We start from the raw sequence: 22934 nt of genomic DNA, 5'->3' as shown, positions 1-22934 counted from the left end.
GAAAGAAAGAAAGAAAGAAAGAAAGAAAGAAAGAAAGAAAGAAAGAAAGAAAGAAAGAAAGAAAGAAAGAAAGAAAGAAAGAAAGAGAAAGAAAGAAAGAGAGAAAGAAAGAAAGAAAGAAGGAAAGAAAGAAAGAAGAAAAACAAAAAGAAAGAAAAAAAGAAATAAAGTTATGAAGTGTCAGTGTGTTTGTATGTATGTGTAATCAGCACATGGTTGGATTATAAAGTATGTCCTTTAGCCTTATGGAAGTGTCAGTGTGCATACTGAATAGGAAATCATAAGGAGAAGAATCCCGGCATTATTCTTGTGTACAAACAAGTAAGTTTCAAAGGATAAAGAAAAATAAGCATGGTCAACTCTGAGATAAAGGTGCATACAGAATACAAAGGTGAAATACAAGCATTAAAAAAAAAAACAACTTTCTGTTAACTTCTACAATAATGCACTCTCCAGGATATGACAAATAGTTTTAAATGTTATTGCACAGTAATTTTTGGAAACTTAATTTTGAGGTGACCAAGTTTTAGATTATCAACAAAAAAAGTGAGAAGAAGATGATTTTCTTTATACTGGGAAAGTCAAAAAGTCAAGTCCTCCAAGACATTTCTCAAGTTGAGAAAGTACCATCAGAAAGTATTTAAATGTTTTTGCTTTTGCAAGAGAGTAAAGATACAGATTTATTTCTCAATGGAGAAATGAAAGGGAGAGTAAAAAATGATGAGAATATGTTTGTATTGTTCCAATGAGGTGTCGTATCACTGTGAGGTCATTTCCTGACTTGAAAGCATTCAACTAAATGGCCTCAGCCCTAGTGCTTATAACCTGACTTTTCTTGAAAGGGATGTTGATATCTACTTATTTTACTTGTTAGCTAGGAAAACCCAAGATGAAGAGGAAACTTTGTCTTTCTGTATATCTTTGGGCCTGGACACTCCTTCTGAATGCACTTGCAGGAAAAAGGTGGGAAAACTTTATTTTAAAACTGCATGAATATTTCTATAACTTTTCATTTATTCAAACAGGGAGAAGTAAATTTTGCCTGAATGGAAGCACTCCTAAGGGAATTCAGGAAAGTTAATTGGAGTCAAATCCCAGCTAAGTCTAAAAAAGAGTAGCTTGAAACAATGCCACTTCTTAGTTTGGCATGCTAATTAGCTTATGCTCCACAGTCTTCAACAAAGAATATAAGAATATAGCATTAAATTTTAACATCGAACTATTGTTTGCCAAATAGAATCTGCTTATAGCATGTTGTTTCCTGTTTTAAAGAGAGCAACAACATCAGTAAACTTCCCAATTTCAGGTGCATCTGTGTTCTGTCAGTTAATAAAACTATATATTAAACTTAGGTGTACATGTGTGCAGGCACACCATACATCCTATATAATACCTCAGGTTTGAACTTTAGATTTTGTAACAAATGCTCATGTAGTTTATATATTAAAATTGTACTTTTCCTGGCTAAATATACATAGAGTGATTTATTTTTTAATTTATTTTTGCAAATCTTTAAACATATTTAATAAAATATAACCTTTGAATTAATGAGTGATTATGGGATATAATTTGTCGGCAGAGAAACATATTAATGCATATAATTGCAACCAATGCAAAAGTAAAAATCCATCAATAATCCAACCTTGATATTTAACAACACAGATAATATATTTTTAGTGACACTTCATGAACCAAATATTTTTAATGTAACATTTAAAATTTAAAAACCCTGCATAGGTAATTCACTATTGCTATTCACAAGGATAAATTAGGCATAACATAAAATACAAATTATATTCCAAAAGAAAATAAAATAAAACATGTTTATTCAAACTGTAACTTGAAGCAAACATTGAACAAGTTTCAAACTCATGTACTTCACGGAAAAATTATATTAAAACACTTTTCACCTTTCTGTCTTGCTACCATTCATGGAGAAGGATATTTAAATGATGAGTGAAGAATATGGCTTACACTAAGATATAACTAATTGAAAGGTTTAAATGTAATTCATTGCTTTTTGAAAAATTATGTGGTGTCACTATTGTAATGACCTGTAGATGGAGTTAGTGTACAGTGTTTTATTATATGGTGGTTTAGTATGAAACCACAGTCACATACAGTAACTGACATTTCCTTTCAAAATATACACTCAGTTAATACCAAATAAATGGTCTTCCTCTTTATCATCATTCCATGGTCTGGACAGTTGTTTCAAAGTTGTAGTAAAATAGGAGTGCTGGGGATAGAAGATCAACTTAACAAATTGCATTGAAAACACACACACACACACACACACACACACACACACACACACACACACACTGCTCTCAATTTCCACTATAGATTAACAGAGCTGGTCCTTTTTAGTCAGAAGCAAGAAAGCATGTTGTGATAAACACTCATTTGATATTGATATCCTATTTTGCTGGACAAAGTGTATTAGGATGAAAATAGTTATGTCCTCTTAATTCATGCAAGTTTCATAAATATAGCTTATATTTGGAAACAAGCCACAAAACAAATGAAAAAAAAATTGCAGGTACTGGCAAATGAATGATGTCCCAGATATGATATTAATTGTGTAAGTTTGGCTTGCCTTACCAGCTAACTTCATGGTCTTCCCCTCTTTGTCTATACTCACTTCTTTTTCATATCACTCATATATTTCTCACAGTCTATGGTGTACTGGAATTTTACTTCCTGTTTTCTCTGTGTGACCTTCAAATAACCTTGGAATGATACATGCATAGCTTTTGGTTTAGTGACATTGAGTTTTATAAGGAATTTCATCAGGAGACTGCTTCTGCATTCCTGCCGTCATCTGCCAAGTAGAGGTCATGAAAACGCAGGAGTCCTTGAAAAACTGGGTTAGAAAGTTAAAAAACAAATATTTAGGGTACAAAAAAAATCCAAAATTAAACAAGATTTATCTTTTAATTAAGAGAAATCTGTACTGGAAATGATTTAGTTATAAGAATTTTTAATACATTTAAAATCACTGTTTTTTTTTACCTGTATCAAATGGATTAAGATGATACTTAATAACCTGTACTTTGCACTAGTAAACAATTAAATTCCCATTTATCAAAATTTTCTTCTCGAATGATGTTTTGGTCTGTCCAATAACTCTGAATATCTATTTTCACTTATTTATTGATTTATTTGCGTTTAAAAATCCTATAGAAACAGAGAAAAATGAGGCCCAGTATATTCTAAAAATGGTCATATAAAAAATCTATTAATAGCATTTTTGATCAAAACATTGTATTTATTATTGTTCAAGCTGGTTATAATAAATAGGTTGAAATCCTGCTATTTAGTGGCATCACTTCAAATTTCCTAGCAGGGGGACCTCACTTATAAAAGTCTAATTTTGAGTAACATTTCTCATTATATCAAATATAATTAAACAATATTATAGGTGATTATTTCAAAGAAATGAATTGTATTGAATACACATGAGGCAAGGATGTTGAGGTTCAAGATGCTGAAATTATTAACCCAAGGTGCAATAGGTATGTAATCATTAATTTTGGCTATATACACTGTCCAAATCTAATGCAATGAAACGAGAATTGGACTAAAGGTGAGCCTTCTAGTCTTGGCTGAGCTACTAATTGGTTATAATACCTAAAGGAATTTACCTCCACATGACTCAGTTTCCTTCCATATAAAAGGCTGGATCCTATTAAATGATCTCTAAGCAATATTCTTATTCTGTGATATAAATGCACAATAACAACTATAAAAAAAAAGACTTTCAAATAGGAGAACTGCTCAAATGCCTGGAATATGTTACTCAAATTACTAAGAAAGTTTTAAATGGCATTCCTTTCATCTATGTAAAGGCAAGCATTGACGTTAGCTTTCATGGAAGTAATATTTTTTCTTTAAAAAAGTACAAATAAGGTAAAAAAATTGCAGTATCACTGGAATTAGCAGGAGATTCACTAGAAAATATGAGACAGTTGGTTTGACTTTTGCTTGGCTTAGAAGAATGCATGAGCATTTCTTTGGAAGGAATTTTTATTTGTCATTCTTTTGTATTTCCAGTTCAGGGCAAACTTCACTACAAGATGAAATTAAAGACAATACCACTGTATTTACAAGAATTTTGGATCGACTCCTAGATGGTTATGATAACCGCCTGAGACCAGGATTGGGAGGTTTGTGATATTATTATATTATTGTTTCATAAATTATGATTAAGCTTTTAATTTAAATAATTATCTCTCAGTGACATTAGAAATCATAAAATACCTTTTAATTTAGTGAAGTCTTTATAAAAATTGTCCGTTGCTAATTAAATATTTTGCTACAAACTAGCTAAGAAATGTGACGTGTACTTGTTGAGAGACTAACAGATAAAAAATATTTCACGATGATCTGAGAAAACGTAACATGTTTGAGAATTTTACTTTTACCAAACATTAAAAATATGGCTTTTAATTTATATACATATCTTCCCTTGTTCAGGGAAGGACAAATATTAAAATTTTATATCATGCTGCCCAAGAATCTAATGAAGACCATCAGTGCTTCATCAGGCAAGGCTGAATTTGAGTAGGACATATATAGGTCCATTTATTCACAGGTGTGTTTTGAAATAGGATATATTAATCTATCATTTGTCATTTCATAGGATGGTTTCTGAAAGAGAATAGAACAGTGAAGAAAGTCTTCTTTGCTAATATGTTGAACTTTGTTCTTTTAATCCCTTTGGACATGTTAGAGCATAGATTTTCCTTCTGAATGGTAGGTGTGGGATCAGCGAATTGAAGTGGTTATGTTCATTATGGGAGAGGTGCTGGATTTGGAGTCAGAATACCTGGGTTCAAATTCTTATGTTGTCACTTCCCATGTATTTTACCTTAGGCAATCCAGTTACTCTCTCTTAGCCTAAGGATGTTTCATTTTCAAATAAACAGGTTGGGCTAGATGTTTTCTGAAGTGTGTTCTAGGTCTCAGTCTATGATTATATTATGAAGATCATGACACAAATCATGAAGCACTTCACATGAGCGTTCATAATCACTTCATATTTTAGTCAGAGCAAAATATGACACAAAATTAAAATAGATTGGTTTAAATAAATGGAACGTTCAAAACCAGAAGCATATAAATCTAGTAGTATCTATCAAGGTAGAAAGGTCTTGAGTATATGCATGATTATAATGTACTTGCTATCTTAAGAGAAACCTAGCTAAGTTTGAGTTGACTTATAAACAAAACATGGACTACCAGTTGATTCTTTGCATTAACTAAAGGAATTCATAAAGATGACTCATTAGAGCAGAGAGAGTTTAGATTTTGGATAAATGGAGCTTGTAATGAAATATATGGATTTAGGAATACTTGAAATATGGATGTATGTGTTCCATACAAAAGACATCATAATTATATTTGGGATTAGAATGTATGATCTGAGTTCTTAGGCAATTCCAAAAAATAACAAACACTGTTTGTTATTAAATATTGAGGGAAAGATGGAAAATTTCAGGTGGCCCAGTGCTACTTAATTTCAGATACTTAAGGTTATGATTTTGATATTAATGCTGAACTTGATCCCATCACCTGCACTTTCCTTATTCTTTGGAGGAGGTGAGTCACTTGAGAGTCTTATGGGATTGTTTTGATGGCTGCCAACTGCCATTATGATTTCAGAGGGCCTGAGGGGACTACCTTGTCAAAACCACAAGTCAAGAATATGTCAAAAATCTCATTAGTTGTCTTTTCCTATCAAATTCAAAGGTTTGTTTTCTGAAACACACCTTTCACATTTTAATTAAGTTGCTCTTCTTTTAGAATTCACCTAAGTACCTTCTTCAATTTGTAATAGAAATAATTGACAAATAAATTTGAGTCTGCATAAAAATGAATGAGAAAAATAGAGACGATATATGTATATATGTATACATATATGTATATATATATATATGGAATGTCAATGTTTTCTCTGCTTTCATGAAAACATTTGGATTGGCTCCATAATACATATCCATTAGGTCTTCATTAGTGTATCTCTCAATAATAATCCACTATGAATTAGCATCTTATAATGCACAAGACAAGAATTGCACATATTCTTGTAGTTACAAGAATAAGTAGTCAATATGCTACCCCAATATACAAAGGAAATATATTTAAGCCTGATGATATGGAAATCAATGAAATTCCTTCATTTATCTCCATTTCTAAGATGTGGCCCATCCTCACCCCAACTACAGCATTTTTTCATCAAAACTTGGAACATGTGAGTAATTGATGACAATGGAAGCCATCTTGGATCCTTACATAATTTTAAAAAGTCCTTTCTAGGATTTTTACAACTTATTCTATTTACATCATTTATGGGATCTTGTATGTTTTCCACTGAATATTAAGTTTAGAAAAATAGAGAACTTTACAAAAAAAGATGTTCAGAAATTTTGTTTTCTAAAACCTTGAACATTTGATAGAATTTAATAATCCTAACTTGTTAACATCACTATTATATACATTTTATTTGCAAAAATAATGTGTGAGCATATTGTGATCAAGATGTAAGATAATTAATGCTATTTATAATAACTTACAAATGATTTACAAATAAATGTTTTTATTTAAATTTCTTTAGATATAATATATTGTCTTCATAATTGCCTTATTGATCTATTAAATGCATGATGCTCATGGAAGGAGCCTGTTTTGAGGGTTGCAATGGTAAAGAAATGACCTAAGTAAATGATTTTCAAATGCATAGAGGAAGAAGAGACCCTTTCAAAGAAATAACTTCATTACATCTAATTCAAGAGGGACAGCGTGCTTTTAGCTAAACAGTTTAAACACACTAAAGAAAATCAGGACAGACTCTTATAGAGCAGACATAATAGTTCATTAAACACAGACAAAACATCTAAACCAGAATTTTCCTTTTCATGGATAGTATGGGAAGTAGAACATGATGAAAAACAGGAACTTGATGAAAACTAACAATGAATCCTGTCTTGCTTGTTAAACAAGACTTCAAAAGCCTCATTTTGGGGAAAGCATCACATATGGGCATTTGTGAGAAAGCTCATTAGAAAGAAACGTCCAAATTCTTACCCACTTTTTCATCTAAAATGTGCCACATTAAAAGAGGGGGGATTGATATAAAAATTGACAAATTTGACTCATAAAGAAAGCTTCAGTACTGACTAACCTTGTGCTTTTTATATCCCTTTGAGAGTATATGTTTCAGTAAATGTTTACCATATCTGACATTTGTGTTTGGGGCATATCACGTCATCCAATGCATACAAAGCTATTACTTTCTAAGAAGGGAAATTTACAAAAATTTCCAACATAAACAATCTTGCACTTTGAAACAACAAACATAAATGTTTCAGGATTTTTTTTTCTTTTAAGTTACTCTTTATATATATATTACCAATTCCTTCTTATTTCATTTATTAAGAAGTTTTCTTCACTGGAAAACTACCACTTTACCATGCCCAAATAGTAGTCATAGGATGATTTATCTAGAGCTTGCAAGGACCCCAAAGCCTATGCAATCCAAACTCCTCATTTTGTATATTCAACACTTCAATATAGACTAAAGGCCAAGGAGTTTAAGTGATGACCCAGGAAGTGTCAAATGCAAATTTGTAGACTAGTTTTCCCCACTCCAGAGCCACTGTACCACACTATCCTCCTCAAAATAACCAAAAACATATGAGCTGGTGGCCCTATTCTGGGGGTGACCCTCTTAGTGAGAAACTAACTAGGTTAGTCTTCACATAAGAGACAAAAGTTGCTATGCTTGTAGCCAAAGGTTCCTAATTTGATAGAATTTTCCTGGAGCATATGGCATATTGGCATAACCTTGAGGAACCTAGAGTCAGCTGCACACATGCTGAAACATCATAATGAGAGTCAATGGAAATAGATAATCTTTATGGTACTTTGAATTAATTTAATATTTTCCTTCTATAGTGTAATTTATCATACATTTATGTCTACTTCTAGTGAAAAGGTATGGAAAATCATTCAATATTACTTATTATGAAATCAATTTCAACATGGCCCAGGACAAATAATACTCACCAAATATAAAAATTACATGGAAAAAGAATTAAGATATAATTAGTAATTAAGACAAGGGGAGATCTAGGCTACCAATCATGCTAGGTGCTATTGTAGCTAAAATTAGTTACATGGATAGATAGATAGATAGATAGATAGATAGATAGATAGGTAGATAGATAGATAGATAAATGGATGGATTATACTTTATAAAACACTTTAAGATATTTCTTTATTTTATCTTCACAACCTGTGAAGTGAACTGTGCTATTTTTTATTTTATTTTATGGATGAGGAAACTGAGAGGGAAAGTGCCTCTCCCAGGGTCATAGATCTAGTCAGCTCAGGTCAACAACAAACATTTAATAAATGGCATAGGTCATTTGGAGATAATCTCAGAAAGCAAGTATCAGCATTAAAGTATATAAGCAAAGGCTTCTCACAGAAGATGAGATTTTATCTGAGATTTGAAGGAAGTCAGGGAATCCAGGAGGCAGAGGAAAGTAGAAGGAGAAATCCAAGCGTGTAAGTCAGATGTTAAAAATGACTGAAAATTGATGAATGGAATTCCACATAGGAGGAGAAAAAATAGCAGTGCCATTGAATCATAGAGCAAGACAAAATATATAAGAATGAAGAAGGTTCCTGGCATCTCCATTAGTTTAGGGGTAGCTAGGTGGTGCAGTGAATAGAGCACCGGTCCTGGAGTCTGGAGGACCTTGGTTCGGATCTGACCTCAGACACTTAACACACACACACACACACACACACATACACACAAACACACACACACAAAACTAGCTGTGTGACCTTGGGCAAATCACTTAACCCAATTGCCCGCCAAAAAGCAGAAAAGAAAAGAATGAAGAAGGATTCAAATTCATATTTTCTTCACTCCAAGTCTAATACTATGCTACTTAGTCTACTATTCTCTCATTGAAATTATAACAACCCTCTCTTCTGTGACATATAATGCCTTAGCTTAAAACAGTCTTCCATATAGTCTTCCCTGATCCTTCCCCCCTCAACTAACAGTGTTCTTTCCCTTGTTAGTTATTCCTAAATAACTTTGGCCCTTGGCTTTGTAGCCCTCACTCTCTACCTTACATTGTATTTATCTCTATGCATGCCATATTCTTTCCAGAAGAATTTCAGTTCCTTGAAGGCAGGCATTGTTTTGTTTTGAATTTAATAATCCAGAAGTAAGCCTAATACCTTGAACACAGTGGTTACTTAGAAGTATTAAAATTTAATTTCATTTGATAATATACTCACTCTACTTTTATGAGCAGTAGAATCCAGAGTTTCAAAGGGGCAGGATTATTTACTTTTTCAGAGTAACAAATTATGTTGCAGGTAGGAAATGAGCCCAAATCTCCCACATCTAGTGCAAAATATGATACTAAGTCTACATTCTTTATATTTTCAAGCCTTTAGAGATGTATAGATTCAGTTATTTCCACAAGGATATTCTAGAAAGGGTTCAAGAAATAAAAATAATGGAATTTGAGTTATTACCAGAAACATTCATCAATACTTGGCTTCAGAAGCTTTCATAGTCCTGAGTATAGATAACATCATCCCCTGGCTTTATACTTAGTTCCACTAAAAAAGAAACTTAGGACATATTACCTATTTGAGAGAACTAATGAAATAATTTTATGCAAAGATTGCAACTCTGATTTGCAAAGGTTGAACTAAGTGTAACGTTGAGTAATTTTTTTAAAGTATTATTTTGTTTTGACTTTATCAATATTCTCAGCATAGCCTTAGGAAACCTAGCTTTGAAAAAAAAATCTTAAAAAAATCTCAAATAGAATTTGTTAAATCTTTTTGTTTATCTCCAATAGAATTTTAACAAGAAAAATTAACTAGAGATTGTAGGAATTTAATTGCTCTTATTCCAGAGAAAAAATAAGAACAAAATATTGTCTTTTTTTCTTTTTGGAAGGGCAATTGTGGTTAAGTGACTTGCCCAAGATCACAAGGCTAGTAAGTGTTAAGTGTCTGAGGCTGGATTTGACCTCGTGTCCTCCTGACTCCAGAGCCGTGCTCTATTCACTGTGCCACCTAGCCACCCTGAAATATTGACTTCTTATGTCAATATTGGTTATAAAAATGAGAAATGGGCAAACCATGTGATTTGGAAAGAAATAAGCAATTGTTAAGAACTTGAAAATAAAGATTAAAATTAAGTACTAAACTTCTATTAGAGTATCATTGTTTAATCTATACCATCCTGTGTAATGTTTTATACCAGAGAGGTCAATAAACATTTAACCTATAAATGACATTCAGACTGAAAACCCATGAGTGCAACTTGTTTGTCATCATTTAGGGAATACTCTGTGTAGAAGAAAGATAGAAGTGGGGAGGCAGTAAAAACAGGAAGGAAAGAATATTAAGATACAAAAAGAGATAGAAAAGAATAAGAAAGGAAAAGGGAAATGAGAGAAGAGAGAAAGGAATGGAAATCAAAGGATAAAAAGAAAAAGACTGAGGGAAGATGGAGAGGGAGAGAGGAAAGGAAGAATAGAACCAGAAGAAATGAAATAACCAGAGGAAGAGGAGTGCTCACTGAGATTTCTCAGAAGCACAGAAAGTCTGGTTTGGAAGGAAACTTAAGAGCCAATGAATAAAAGTCTTGTCTGGTTAGGGATCTCTTCTATGATATAACCAACAAGCTGTCATATAGTTTTTTCTTGAAGACTTTTAGTGGGTAGGTGGACCCACAACTTCCTTGAGCAGCATGTTCAAATAATTCTGTTTGGTAGATTTTTGTCTGTGAAACATTTATGCTATAGATTACCTACTATTCGTTTAAGTTACAAATCACTTATCTTATTTCTAATCATGGGTCATATTGCCATAACATTTAGTTCAATGATTTACAAACAAGACCTTCCTACTTCATGGAGGACTGAGGGGGGGAGTATAATTTCCATTGGTGAATGCTAGCCTGTTTATAATTCCTCTTGCTTTGGGGACCTAACTTTGAAATTGTCACTAATCCATTCTGTGATTGAGTAAAATGTTCTCAGGTAAAGAGGAAATATTCCTGCTTCTCAATGGACTTTGGGAATCCTTATCCTTACTTTTACTTCCTTAAATTCAATGAATTTTTATACAGTCAGAAATTTTTATACAGTCAGAAATTCAGAAGTGAGGATTTGGGGAATAAATTGTGTGTTTACCCAGGATGAGAATATGTAATTCATGTACCACACATATCAATCCTTTGTTATGATCTTGAAAAAAAGTCTGCACAGGAAACCAGTATTGACTGGAATTCTCATAGGATGGGACATTTTTGTATGAACTGAATTTTCTGAGTAACTCAAGACTTGTTTTTCATTTGAATATTATTACTGAAAATATTTTGAAAGTGCCCGTCTCCTTTCTGCCTTATTAGGTGCAGTCTCCATTAATTAGGACTTTGGAGTATCTGAGAGTCATCATTCAGTAGATTAATTATCATTAACAATATTTTGTAGATGTAGAAGGTGAAGAATATTGAATTGAATCTCAAAACCTACTATGATTTAAAAAAAGTCTTAGGATAAACTTGGTGTATTCTTTACTTCTCTTTCCAAACACAAAAGTCTCGTAATTTGTCAGGATTGTCTGTGCAAGAATGAAAAGAAAAGAATGGTTAAAATTAGAGTTTGCTTCATGTGGTCAAAAATGAAGGGCTTTTTAATGCCACTTAAAAGTAACATTTTGCTAATTTGTACCAATATGTTCCATTGGGGTTATTAAAACACCAAGACCTATGGAGTTTCCAAGTTTTTTTTTTGGGGGGGGTAGTGGGGGGTTAAAGGAGTCATCTTTGAATTTTGAATCCAAGATTATTAGAATTGGAAGCATACTCAGAGATGATCTAGATCAAGTTCTTACCTGATGCAAGAATCCCATTTACAAAATGATATGTGGTTATTCATTTCCTACTTGAAATTTCCCAGTGACATGAAGCTCAGGAGAATTTACTTTTTGAAATGTATCCTATCATTGCATTAGCTTTCTGGGAAGCCTATGCAACACTTGTTTATTCATGCTGCATTTGTGGTCAACTAAAATTCTTTAAAAAAATAACAAGCAAACATAAACAAATGTTAAGCCACGCTTTTCCCCATCCTTTCCCTAAGTGTGGTTGAATGAGCTCAAAAGTCTGTGAATATTGACAAATTCATGCTTAGATAACTCTTTGTCTAATATTAGAATTTGTTTGAAACTCTAACTTGGAGGCACCATTTTTGAAAATATTTCCATTTTTTCCCTTTCCAATAGAATTTTATTTAAATTTATTGTTATAAAAATATACTGTATTCTTAAGTAAAAGAGGATTTCAACAAACCTCATGAATATGATTCATGAGACTGGTAATCCTGCAAACTTCTTTTAAAGTATTATGGACTTTATTTTTCATGGGGAAGTTAAATTAAACATAAATTTGGAACTTAAAACAGTTCTAGCTCATTGTCTCAGTTGTGTGGCATATAATTGTTGGATGGAGATTTTATAGATTATCAAGTCTGCCCTCTGCTCATTTTAAGAATAGTCAACTCCAATATTCTTATAAGGGTAACATTCAAATTCAGTTAAATACCATTAGTTATAGAAAATTATAGCTCAATATGCAATCCATTCCATTTTAGATAGCTCTAAGGGATCCTCTAGCCCATTAAGAAAACCTCTTGCCCTTATAATTTTTAATTTTTAAGCTGCATTTTAAGCCATATGTCTGATCAATTCCAAAGAGCCTCTAAGATTAGGCAGAACCATTTATACAGTGCCAGAAAAGTTAAAAATTAGAGCTTGTGCAATGGGAAACATCTGCTATGAATATCAGAAACAACCACCCATATGACCTTTTCACACGGGATCAGTTTTCCATACCCATGACATAGTTATTTCTCACTGCCAGTGTGACTAAAAATAAGAAATGACCATGGTTTTATTTTTGACCTTCTTTCATGTATTGTGAATGATATTTCCAATGAACAGTCATTAATTGGAAGCTCAACGACCTCTGTTTCCTCACAGCAAATTGTAGTAGTTAATCTCATCTCCTTTTTTCTAACCCTTCCATGCTACGTATACACCAAAGATTCTACTTCCTATTAAATGGAACTATGGGACCATATTATCCTTAGTAAAAACATTATAAAGAATATGCTCAATTAAAAAAATCAATACATAAAAGAAAGTCAAAGGCAGAAGATTTTCTTTTGTGTTAATCAAAATCAAGATATACATGCCCAAGGCTAAGACAAAATTACTATTTCCTAATTATCTCCATCCTTCTCTTCACCTAGTCCTTCTTTCACTGTTATTTCTGAAACTTCAGAATTTTCCAGTTGTCTGATTTGTTGAAAAGAAAATTTCCTCCAAGCAGGAAGTAGGATGAAATTATGTTATGTTTTGACTGCAATTTATTAGCAAAGTATTAGCTCTCTTTTTTACTTCAAATTGTGAAATGACTAGCTCTATGTACATGGTAGGAAAAGGAATTTTTTAGGTTGGATTTCTTCTTAAGGTTCTTTTAAGTTCTGATTTCTTCTTTTTTTGGGGGGGTCTTTATTAATTTGTTTGTTTACTTTTAGTTTACAAGATTCAATTCCACAATTCTTTGAGTTTCAAATGTTCTCTCCCTCCCCCCCCTCCCCCCCCACGATGGCATACCATCAAGTATAGGATCTGCAAATACTTTCACATTGGACATTAGTCAGGTTATAAAGACAGAATTTATGAGATGGAATGAAAAATGGTAAAGAGGAAACAAAACCAAACAAGAAAAAGAAAAAGATCAGGTAGTTTGCTTCAATCTGGATTCAAACTCAGTCCTTTCTAGTTCTTCTTAAAGTCTACACTAAGACATATCTACCTTAGTAATTTTAGATTGATTATAGTGGGCTATGTCATAGTTACACACATATATTCACATTATTATATATACTATTAGGTTATGGTATATTACACGTACTTCATAGCATTCCATGCCCAGAAAGACACAAAACTCCACTTGTAAAATCTCATTTAGTATTTTGTTTTTTCCAATTATATGTGAAAACAATTCCAACATTCCTTTTTCTCTTCAAATTTTAAATTCCAAATTCTCTCCCTCACTTTCTTCCCCCTCCTCATTGAGAAGACAAGCAATTTGGTGTAGGGTATACATTTGCAGTTATGCAAAACACATTTCAAAGTAGTCATTCTATGAAAGAAAACAGAAAAAAAGAAAAATAAAGAAAAGGTATCTTTAATCTTCTTTCAGGCTTTATCAGATCTTTCCCTGGAGATGGATAGCTCCTTGCATTGTCAAGTCCTACAAAAATTGTCTTGATCATTGTGTTGCTAAGAATAGCTAAACTATTGATAGTAGATCATCATACAATATTTTTTTACTACGTACAATGTTCACCTGACTCTACTCACTTCACTCATCATCTCTCCATGTCAGTCTTTCCATGTTTTTCTGAGACCATCCTGCTCATCATTTCTTAAAGGACTGTAGTATTACATCACAATCATATTCAACTTTTTCAGCCATTTCTCCAATTGATGCATGTCCCCTCAATTTCCAATTCTTTACCACCAGTAAAAGTGCTGCTACAAGTATTTTTGTATCCATAGGTCATTTAAAAATATCTTTGGGATACAGATCTAGTAGTGGTATTGCTTGGTCAAAGGGTATGCATGGTTTTATAGGCCTTTGGGCATGGATCCAAATTGCTCTCAAGAATGGTTGAATCAGTATACAACTTTGCCAATAGTACATTAATGTTTTAATTTTCTCACATCTCCTCCAACATTTGTTATTTTAACTTTCTGTCATATTAACCACCTGACAGGTGTGAGGTAGTAGCTCAGAGTTTTTTTTTTAATTTTAATTTCTCTCACCAATTGTGATTTAGAACATTTTATATGATTATAGATAGCTTTGATTACTTTGACTGAAAACTACCTTCTCATGTCCTTTGACTATTTATCAATTGAGTGATGAACCTTAGTTCTATAAACATGACACAATTTTCTATATGTTTGATGAATGAAGTCCTTATTAGAGAAATTAACTGTAACTTTTTTTTTCACGGTATTGATTACCAACTATGTATATCCCTTCATCCTATTTTCTCCTGGTTTATCTTTCTCTCTTCTTTTACCCTGCCCATTCTCAAAATTGTTTTGCTTCTGACTTTTATCTCCTCCAAAGTTCCCTCCCTTCTATCAGCTCCCCTAATTCTCTTATCCCTTCTCCTTTTTTTCTTTCCTGTATAGTGAGATAGATTTCTACACCCAGCTTGTTGTGTATATTATTCCGTCTTTGAGCCAATTCCAATAACAGTAAGATTTATATGCTTCCTTCCTTGCTTCCTCCATTTCCCACTCTATTGTAAAATCTCTTTCAGGTTTCTTTTATGTCAGATAATTTCTCCCATTCTACCTATCTCTTTCCCCTTCCCCCAGTGCATTCGTCTTTCTCATCCTTTAATTTAATTTTTATTTTTAGATAATCATACCATCAATTTAACTGACACTTCTGCTTTCCATCTTTTATATTCCTTCCAACTGCTCTAATTATAAGAAAATTTCTAGGAGTTATAAATATAATTTTCCCATTTAGGTATATAAATAATGTAACCTCATAGAATCTCTTATGATTTCTCTTTCTTGTTTACCTTTTTATGCTTTTTTTGTATCCTGTTTTTACATTATCCATTCGCTTCTGGATTTTTCATCAGGAATAATCCATTAAGTCCTTTTGAATCAATGAAAGTCCTCATTTTATTGAATGTTCAGATTTTCCCCTGAAGGATTACACTCAGTTTTGCTGGGTAGGTGATTCTCAGTTATAATTCTAGCTCTTTTGCTTCCTGGAATATCATATTCCAAACCCTCTGAATCTTTAATGTAGAAGCTGTTAAATATTTTGTTATCCTGTAGCAGCAAGCACCCCAGCGTCCCCAGGGTGGCTGCCAACACAGGTTCTTAGATCTGCTTTGTGAAAGGAAAGCAACTCAAAATGGGTTAACAAGCTTACCTTAATCAGTCAAATATGTATGTTTACCTAGTTCAGGGGAAAAAGGTCAGCATCCCTAACTTCAGAGTATACAGACAGAATTATCAAGCCAGAGAAACAGATCAAGTAGACAGGATTCCAAACTGTTCAACCATTACATCCATACCAAATCAACATCTGGGTTTTTCAAAGCCGGGGGTCTCTCAACAACGGCTTCCCAGAGTCTCATCTGATCAAATCACAGAACACTTCTCAAAGTGAGCCCCAAAGCAAAGCCTCAAATCAGGGTTTATATAGCCTCCTCCTGGCTCAGAGAATGTAACAACCTTCTGGACCCACTGGCCAATCAAAAAGTATCTACTGAAAAACAAGCCTCCCATGCCAGGCTCCAGATGCACTCTAGCCTAGGGGCAGGGAAGATGTTAAAAATTTGAATTTCCATTACATATCCTGACTATGGCCCCATGATATTTCAATTGCTTTTCTCTGACTGCTTGTGGTATTTTCTTTTTTAAAATTAATTAATTTACTTTAGTCTTCAATTTCATTTCTGCAAAATTTTCAATTCTAAATTTTCTCCCCATCTCTCCCTTCCCCCCATTGCAAGATGACATGCATTCTGATTACCACTTTCCCAACTCTGCCCTCTCTTCTATCAAACACCTTCCTATTTCCCTTCTCCTCACTTTCTTTTAGTGCAACACAGATTTCTATACCCCATTGCCTGTATTTCCCAGTTGCATGCAGAAATTTTTTTTTAACTTTTGTTTTTAAAACTTTGAGTTTCACTTTCTCTCCCTTCTTCCCTCCCTACACACCCTCAGTGAGAAGTCAAGTAATTCAATATGTATTATACATGTGTACTTAAGCAAAACACTTCCATAATAGTCATGTTGTGAAAGACTATATTTCCCTTCATCTTATCCTGCCCCTCCATTTATTCTATTATTTCCTTTTACCCAATCCCTCTTCAAAAACATTTGCTTCTGACTACACACTCTCCCAATCTACCCTCCCTTCTATCATTCCCCCTCTTATTCCCTTCCTCCTACCTTCCTGTAGAGTAAGATACTCAATTATATGTATATGTTATTCCCTCCTTAAGTTAAATATGATGATTCCCACTCAGCACTCCTCTCTTCCCCTGCATTATAAAAGCTTTTTCTTGCCTTTTTCATGTGAAATAATTTACCCCATTCTATCTCCACCTATCTCCTTCTCCCAATATATTCCTCTCACCACCTAATTTTAATTTTTAGACACCACTTCACATTAAATTCACCCCATTAGCTCTCTCTCTCCGTCTCTCTCTCTCTCTCTCTCTCTCTCTCTCTCTCTCTCTCTCTCTCTCTGTATGTTCATGTATGAATGTATGTATGTATGTATTCCCTACTGAGAAAAGTCTCATGAGTTACAAATATCATCTTTCCATGTATAAATATGAACAATTCAGCTGTAATAAGACCTTTATGATTTTTCTTACCTGTTTATATTTTCATATTTCTCTTAATTTATACATATTTTTTTCCCATTCAGCTCTAGTATTTTCATAAAGAATGTCTGAGAATCCTCTATTTCATTGAAAGTCCCTTTCCCCCTCTGAAGTATTATACTCAGTTTTGTTGGATCGGTGATTCTTGGTTTTAATTCCAGCTCCTTTGACCTTCAAAATATCATAATCCAAGCCCTCTGATCCCTTAATGTAGAAGCGTCTAGATCTTCTGTTATCATGACTGTTTCCACATTGTGCAAATTGCTTCTTTCTGATTGCTTGTAATATCTTCTCTCTGACATGGGAACTCTGAAATTTGACTGCGATATTCCTAGGTGTTTCCTTTTGGAATCTCTTTCAATATGTGTTTGGTGGATTCTTTCAATTTATAATTTTCACTCTGGTTCTAGAATATCAAGGCAGTTTTTCTTGTTAATTTCTTGGAAGTTGATGTCTAGGTTCTTCTTTGATCATGACTTTCAGGAAGTCAAACAATTTTAAAATGATCTCTTCTGGATCCATTTTCCTTGTCAGTGGTTTTTCCAATGAGCTATTTCACATTGTATTCTTTTTTTTTCATTCTTCAGGTTCTGATTCATAATTTTGTGATTTTGCATAGAGTCATTAGCTTCCATTTGTTCCATTCTAATTTTTGAGGAATTATTGCCTTTAGTGAGCTTTTGCACATCCTTTTCCCTTTGGCCAATTCTGCTTTTTAAGGCACTGTTCTCCTCATTGGCTTCTTGAACCTCTTTTGGCATTTGGGTTAGCCTTTTTTTAAGGTGTTACTTTCTTTAGTACTTCTTTGGGTCTCCTAACCAAGCTGTTGAATCATGTTTTTATGATTTTCTTGCATCACTGTCATTTTTTCCCCAATTTTTCCTATACTTCTCTTACTTGATTTTCAGAATACTATTTTGAGCTCTTCTATGGCCTGAAGTCAATTAATATTTTTTTCTTTTAGACTTTTGATGTAGGAGCTTTGACTTTGTTGTTTTCTTCTGGTTGTATGTTTTGATCTTCTTTGTCATCAAAGGAAGATTCTATAGACTTACACTGTTTCTTCATTTTCCCAGTCAAATACTTGGCATTCTAACTCTTTATTACAATAGGACTCTACTTTCATTATGTAGGGTGTCTTGTCCCAAACTTCAGGGGTTTCAGAGATACTTCCAGGGGCCTGTAAATTTTAAATTCTTCCAAGGTTGCATGATCAAAGGAGAGCTTTTTACTCCTCTCCTGGCCTGTGATCTGGTTTGTAAGTGACTACAATCACTCTTTTCTGCCTTGGAACTATGAGGATTCCCTCTCCACCACAGCCACAAACTCTGTCACACCAGGACTCCCCCTCACCCCAGAACCACCACACAGCACTGTGACCCATATCCAAGCAGAGTGAAGCAAGAGAATCCTGCCTCAGTACAAGCAAAGAGGTCCCTGAAATCCCCCTCTGATTAGCTGCTTATTTCCTCCACTATATGTGGTCTAGGAGCTCTGTAAATAGCTGTTGATGCTCCAGCTGCCACCACTTCCACCACCTTTGCTGCCCTTGGGCTGGGACCAGAAAATGGTCCTCTCTCACCCATATCTTACAGAGTTTTCCCACTGACATTCTATGCTGTCTTTGGTGTTTGTGAGCCAAAAAACGTGAAATTGCCACAGTTGCCAGAGATTCACTGCCCTGAGGCCTCTTCTGGCCTTGTCTATACTAGAGTGGCCTATGCTGGAATGGATTCTACTCTCAGCTCCATGCTGGATAGTTGTTTCACTTAATAATTTTGGGGGTTCTGAGGCTCTAATATTTGTTTAGTCATATTTTACAGATATTTGGAGGGAAGTGGGGAAGAGCTCAAATAAGTCCCTGCTTTTATTCTGCCATCTTGGCTCTACCCCTTGCTTACAGTATTTTCTTTTTGATGAGGGAGGTCTGGAATTTGTCTATAATGTTCCTGGTAATTTTCATTTTGAGATATATTTTAGGAGGTGATTAGTTGAATTTTTCACAGTCTATTTTACCCTCTGGTTCTAGAATATCAGGGCAGTTTTCCTTGATAATTTATTGAAAATTGATGTCTAGGTTCTTTTTTTTATTATGCCTTTCAGGTAATCCAATAATTCCTAAATTGTTTCTCCTGGATCTGTTTTCCAGGTCAGTTGTTTTTCCAGTGAGATTTAATACCTTCTAGTTTTTTTCATTCTTTTCATTTTCTTGGATTGTTTCTTGATTTCTCATAAACCATTAGTTTTCATTTGTCTAATTCTAAGTTTAAGAAATTATTTTCATCACTGAGCTTTTGTATTCTCTTTTCCATTTGTCCAATTCTACATTTCAAGTCCTTCTTCTCTTCATTGGATTGTGTGTGTGTGTATTTTAATTTGATCTATTCTTTTTTTTAAGGTGTTATTTTCTTCAGAATGTTTCTATTTCCTTTGCCAAACTGCTGACTCTTTTTTGGTGATATTTTTTGCATCACTCTCATATCTATTTTTAATTTTTCATCTACCTCTCTTATAAAATCCTTTTGCATGTTCCATGGCCCAAGAACAATTCATATTTTTCTTTGAGTCTTTGGATGCAGGAAGTTTGGATTTGTCATCTTCCAAGTGTGTGCTTTGATTCTTCTCACCACAGTAGCTGTCTATGGTCAGAATATTTTTTTCCTATGGTTTGATCATTTTCTACCTTATTTCTTGACTTTTAAGTCAGTGTTAAAGTGGAACTTTGCTTCCTAAGTTTAGGGGGCGCTGTCCTAAGCTTTAGGGTTTTTTGGGAGCTGTTTTCCTAGGTATTTCTGGGGATCTGTAATTTTTTGGCTCTTTCAATATGGTATGATCTAGTTCAGGGTTGGGGAACTTGTGACCTCGAAGCAACATGTAGTCGTATAGATCAGTTTAGCCCTTTGACTGAATTCAAACTTCCCAGAACAGATCTTCTTAATAAAAGGATTTATTCTGTAAAACTGGGATCAGTCAAAATAACACACCCAGGGACCCAGAAGGTCATATGTGGCCTCAAGACCATAAATTTTCGCTCCCCCCACAATATAGTCAGAGGTGTGTTTCAACTTTCCTGTCCTGTGTACTTGTCTGTGAGTGAGCACAAGCACTCTTTTTTCACTCTGGAACTTTGAGCAGGGTCCCTGTTCCTCTGTGGCCACACGCTCCAATGTGCTCCTCCTTGCCCTGGGATTGAGACTCAGAAGTACAAGATCTAGATCCAAATATAGGCAATACAACAGAGTCCTGCCCCTGGTACAAACAAAGGGATCCCTTTAAATCACATTTTGACCAGTTCCCCAATCTCTTTATTGTCTTTGGTATGGGAGGTCAGGAAAATGCCACTGCTGCTACTGATTCAGTCACATCATGGCCTACTCTGGGTTTGCTGAGACCTGGTCTGTGCTGGTATAGCTTGCTCTAGACTGAGTTCCTCTCTCACCCTGTTGCATCCTGCTGATGTGCTAAGTTGTCATGGACTGGAAAAATTGTTTCACTCCATCTTTTTGTGAGTTCTGCTTCTCTAGAATTTATTTTGAGTCATTACTTAAGGTATTTGATGGGGTTTGAGGGAGAATTCAGGTAAGTCCCTGCATTTATAACACCATCTTGTCTTTACCTAATGCCTACCCACTTTTTAAGCAATGTGATTTTATTAGTGTTATGAGTTCCAAGTGCAGATGTGGGAGCTCATATTCCTTCTATATAGGCAACCCCTGGATGAGAAAACTTCTTAGACAATGCAAATAAGCACATATTCTGTAATATATAGTCTTTCTTTTAAATTTTTAAACATTTTTTTAAATTTGAGTTTCAAATTTTCTCCCTCTCTCCAGCTTCTCACCAAAAAGGAAAGCAATGTGATTGATACCCATTGTGCATATATGTTCTTAGAGAGCTTACTTGTCCAAGGACAGGAAACCAATGTGTATATCAAAGGAGGACTTGAAACAAAGTTTTCCTGATTCTGAGACCATATTTCTATTTCTCAATCCACTATGCATTACTATCTAGATACACAATGCACTCATAGGCATATACCAGAGACTAGCTCAATAGGATTTATGTGCAAGAAGATATCACAATTCAATTTAATATTGGAACATTGAAAAGAAGTTCAATTTGCCATTTAAATATTGATGATTACTCTTTGAATCTCTCCATTCAATTAACACTTATCCAATCATACTGTTTTTTACCCTATTTACTGCAATTTGTCCCTAACAAAAGAGCTTGAGTTTGAATACAATTTTGGTAAGCTATACTTATCATATTCCTTTGACCTACTATCTAGGAACTCCATTTGTAATTAGAATGAATGTAACTTGGTATAAAATTTTCTTAATAAAGTAATCCAGGTTCTTTGTGTTTGGCACTTTTTCATGTACCTATGCTATTTGAAACAGTGTCCTACTTGCTTCTTTTTTTTCATTTTTTCCAATGCTTTATTAACTTATGTTTACATCATTAATTTCCGCCAGGTTTTGAGTTACAAATTTTCTCCCCATTTTTCCCCCACCCACCGCCCCAAAATAGCAGTCCCACAGGATATCCTCTCCTCCAATCTGCTCTCTCCCATATTTTCTCCCATACCCCTTTTGACTTTTCCAGTGGATCTCTATGCCCCAGTTCCTGTATATCTTTTTTCCCAATTACATGTAAAATAGTATTAATAATAGTATATATATTGAAACATTTTATTTTAAAATTTGAATTCCAGATTCAATCCCTTCCTCCCTTGTCACCCACACTTACTGGGAAGATAAGCAGTTCAGTAAAGGTTGTACATGTGTGGCTAATGCAAAACAATAACATAGTAGATATATTGTAAAATATGACTACATTTCCCTCCCTCCTATCACACCTCCCACTTGTTCTATTCCCTACTTTGATCTTGTCCCTTTTCAGAACTGTGTATATCCAACTTCCTTCCCCCTCCCCGTCTGCCCTCCCTTCCATCACCATCCCTTTCATCCCCTTCCCCCCTACTCCCTGTAGGGTGAGATACCCTATTTAGTGTGTATTTTATTCCCTCCTCAAGCCAAATTCAATGGGAATAAAGTTGACCCATTTCTTTTTGCCTTCCTATTCTTTCCCTCCATTGTAACCATTTTCCCTTGCCTCTTCTATATGAAATATTTTAGCCCATTCTGTCTCTCCCCATGTCATCTCATTATATTCCTCTCTCACCTCTTAATTTCACTTTTTCAGTATCATCTCTTCCTGTTAAATTGGTCCTGTGCCCTCTATCTATGTATACCTGTAAACATATATACACACATTCATGTATGTATTCATATGCCCTCATATATAGACATATATACACACACACAGAAACATATATATATATATATATATATATATATATATATATAT

The 22934-nt window shown here is 34.1% G+C and overlaps 1 protein-coding gene across 2 annotated transcripts in view; it reads left to right on the top strand.

Annotated features, from left to right (window-relative positions):
* Positions 1-22934, top strand: part of GABRA1 (gamma-aminobutyric acid type A receptor subunit alpha1) — a 79620-nt gene that overhangs the window by 1635 nt on the left and 55051 nt on the right. For both annotated transcript variants that reach the window (XM_069102426.1, XM_069102427.1), the window contains exons 2-3: positions 875-963; positions 4057-4169. In XM_069102426.1, the coding sequence (XP_068958527.1) occupies positions 890-963; positions 4057-4169 (187 nt within the window). In that variant the 5' untranslated portion in view covers positions 875-889. The remainder of the gene's footprint in view (positions 1-874; positions 964-4056; positions 4170-22934) is intronic.

Source organism: Petaurus breviceps, unplaced genomic scaffold, assembly GCF_028583685.1.
Source record: "Petaurus breviceps papuanus isolate PSGF00001 unplaced genomic scaffold, PetGlider_PUasm1.0 551, whole genome shotgun sequence".
NCBI classification, from domain to species: Eukaryota; Metazoa; Chordata; class Mammalia; order Diprotodontia; family Petauridae; genus Petaurus; species Petaurus breviceps.
This window is presented reverse-complemented; position numbering and strand designations above follow the sequence as displayed.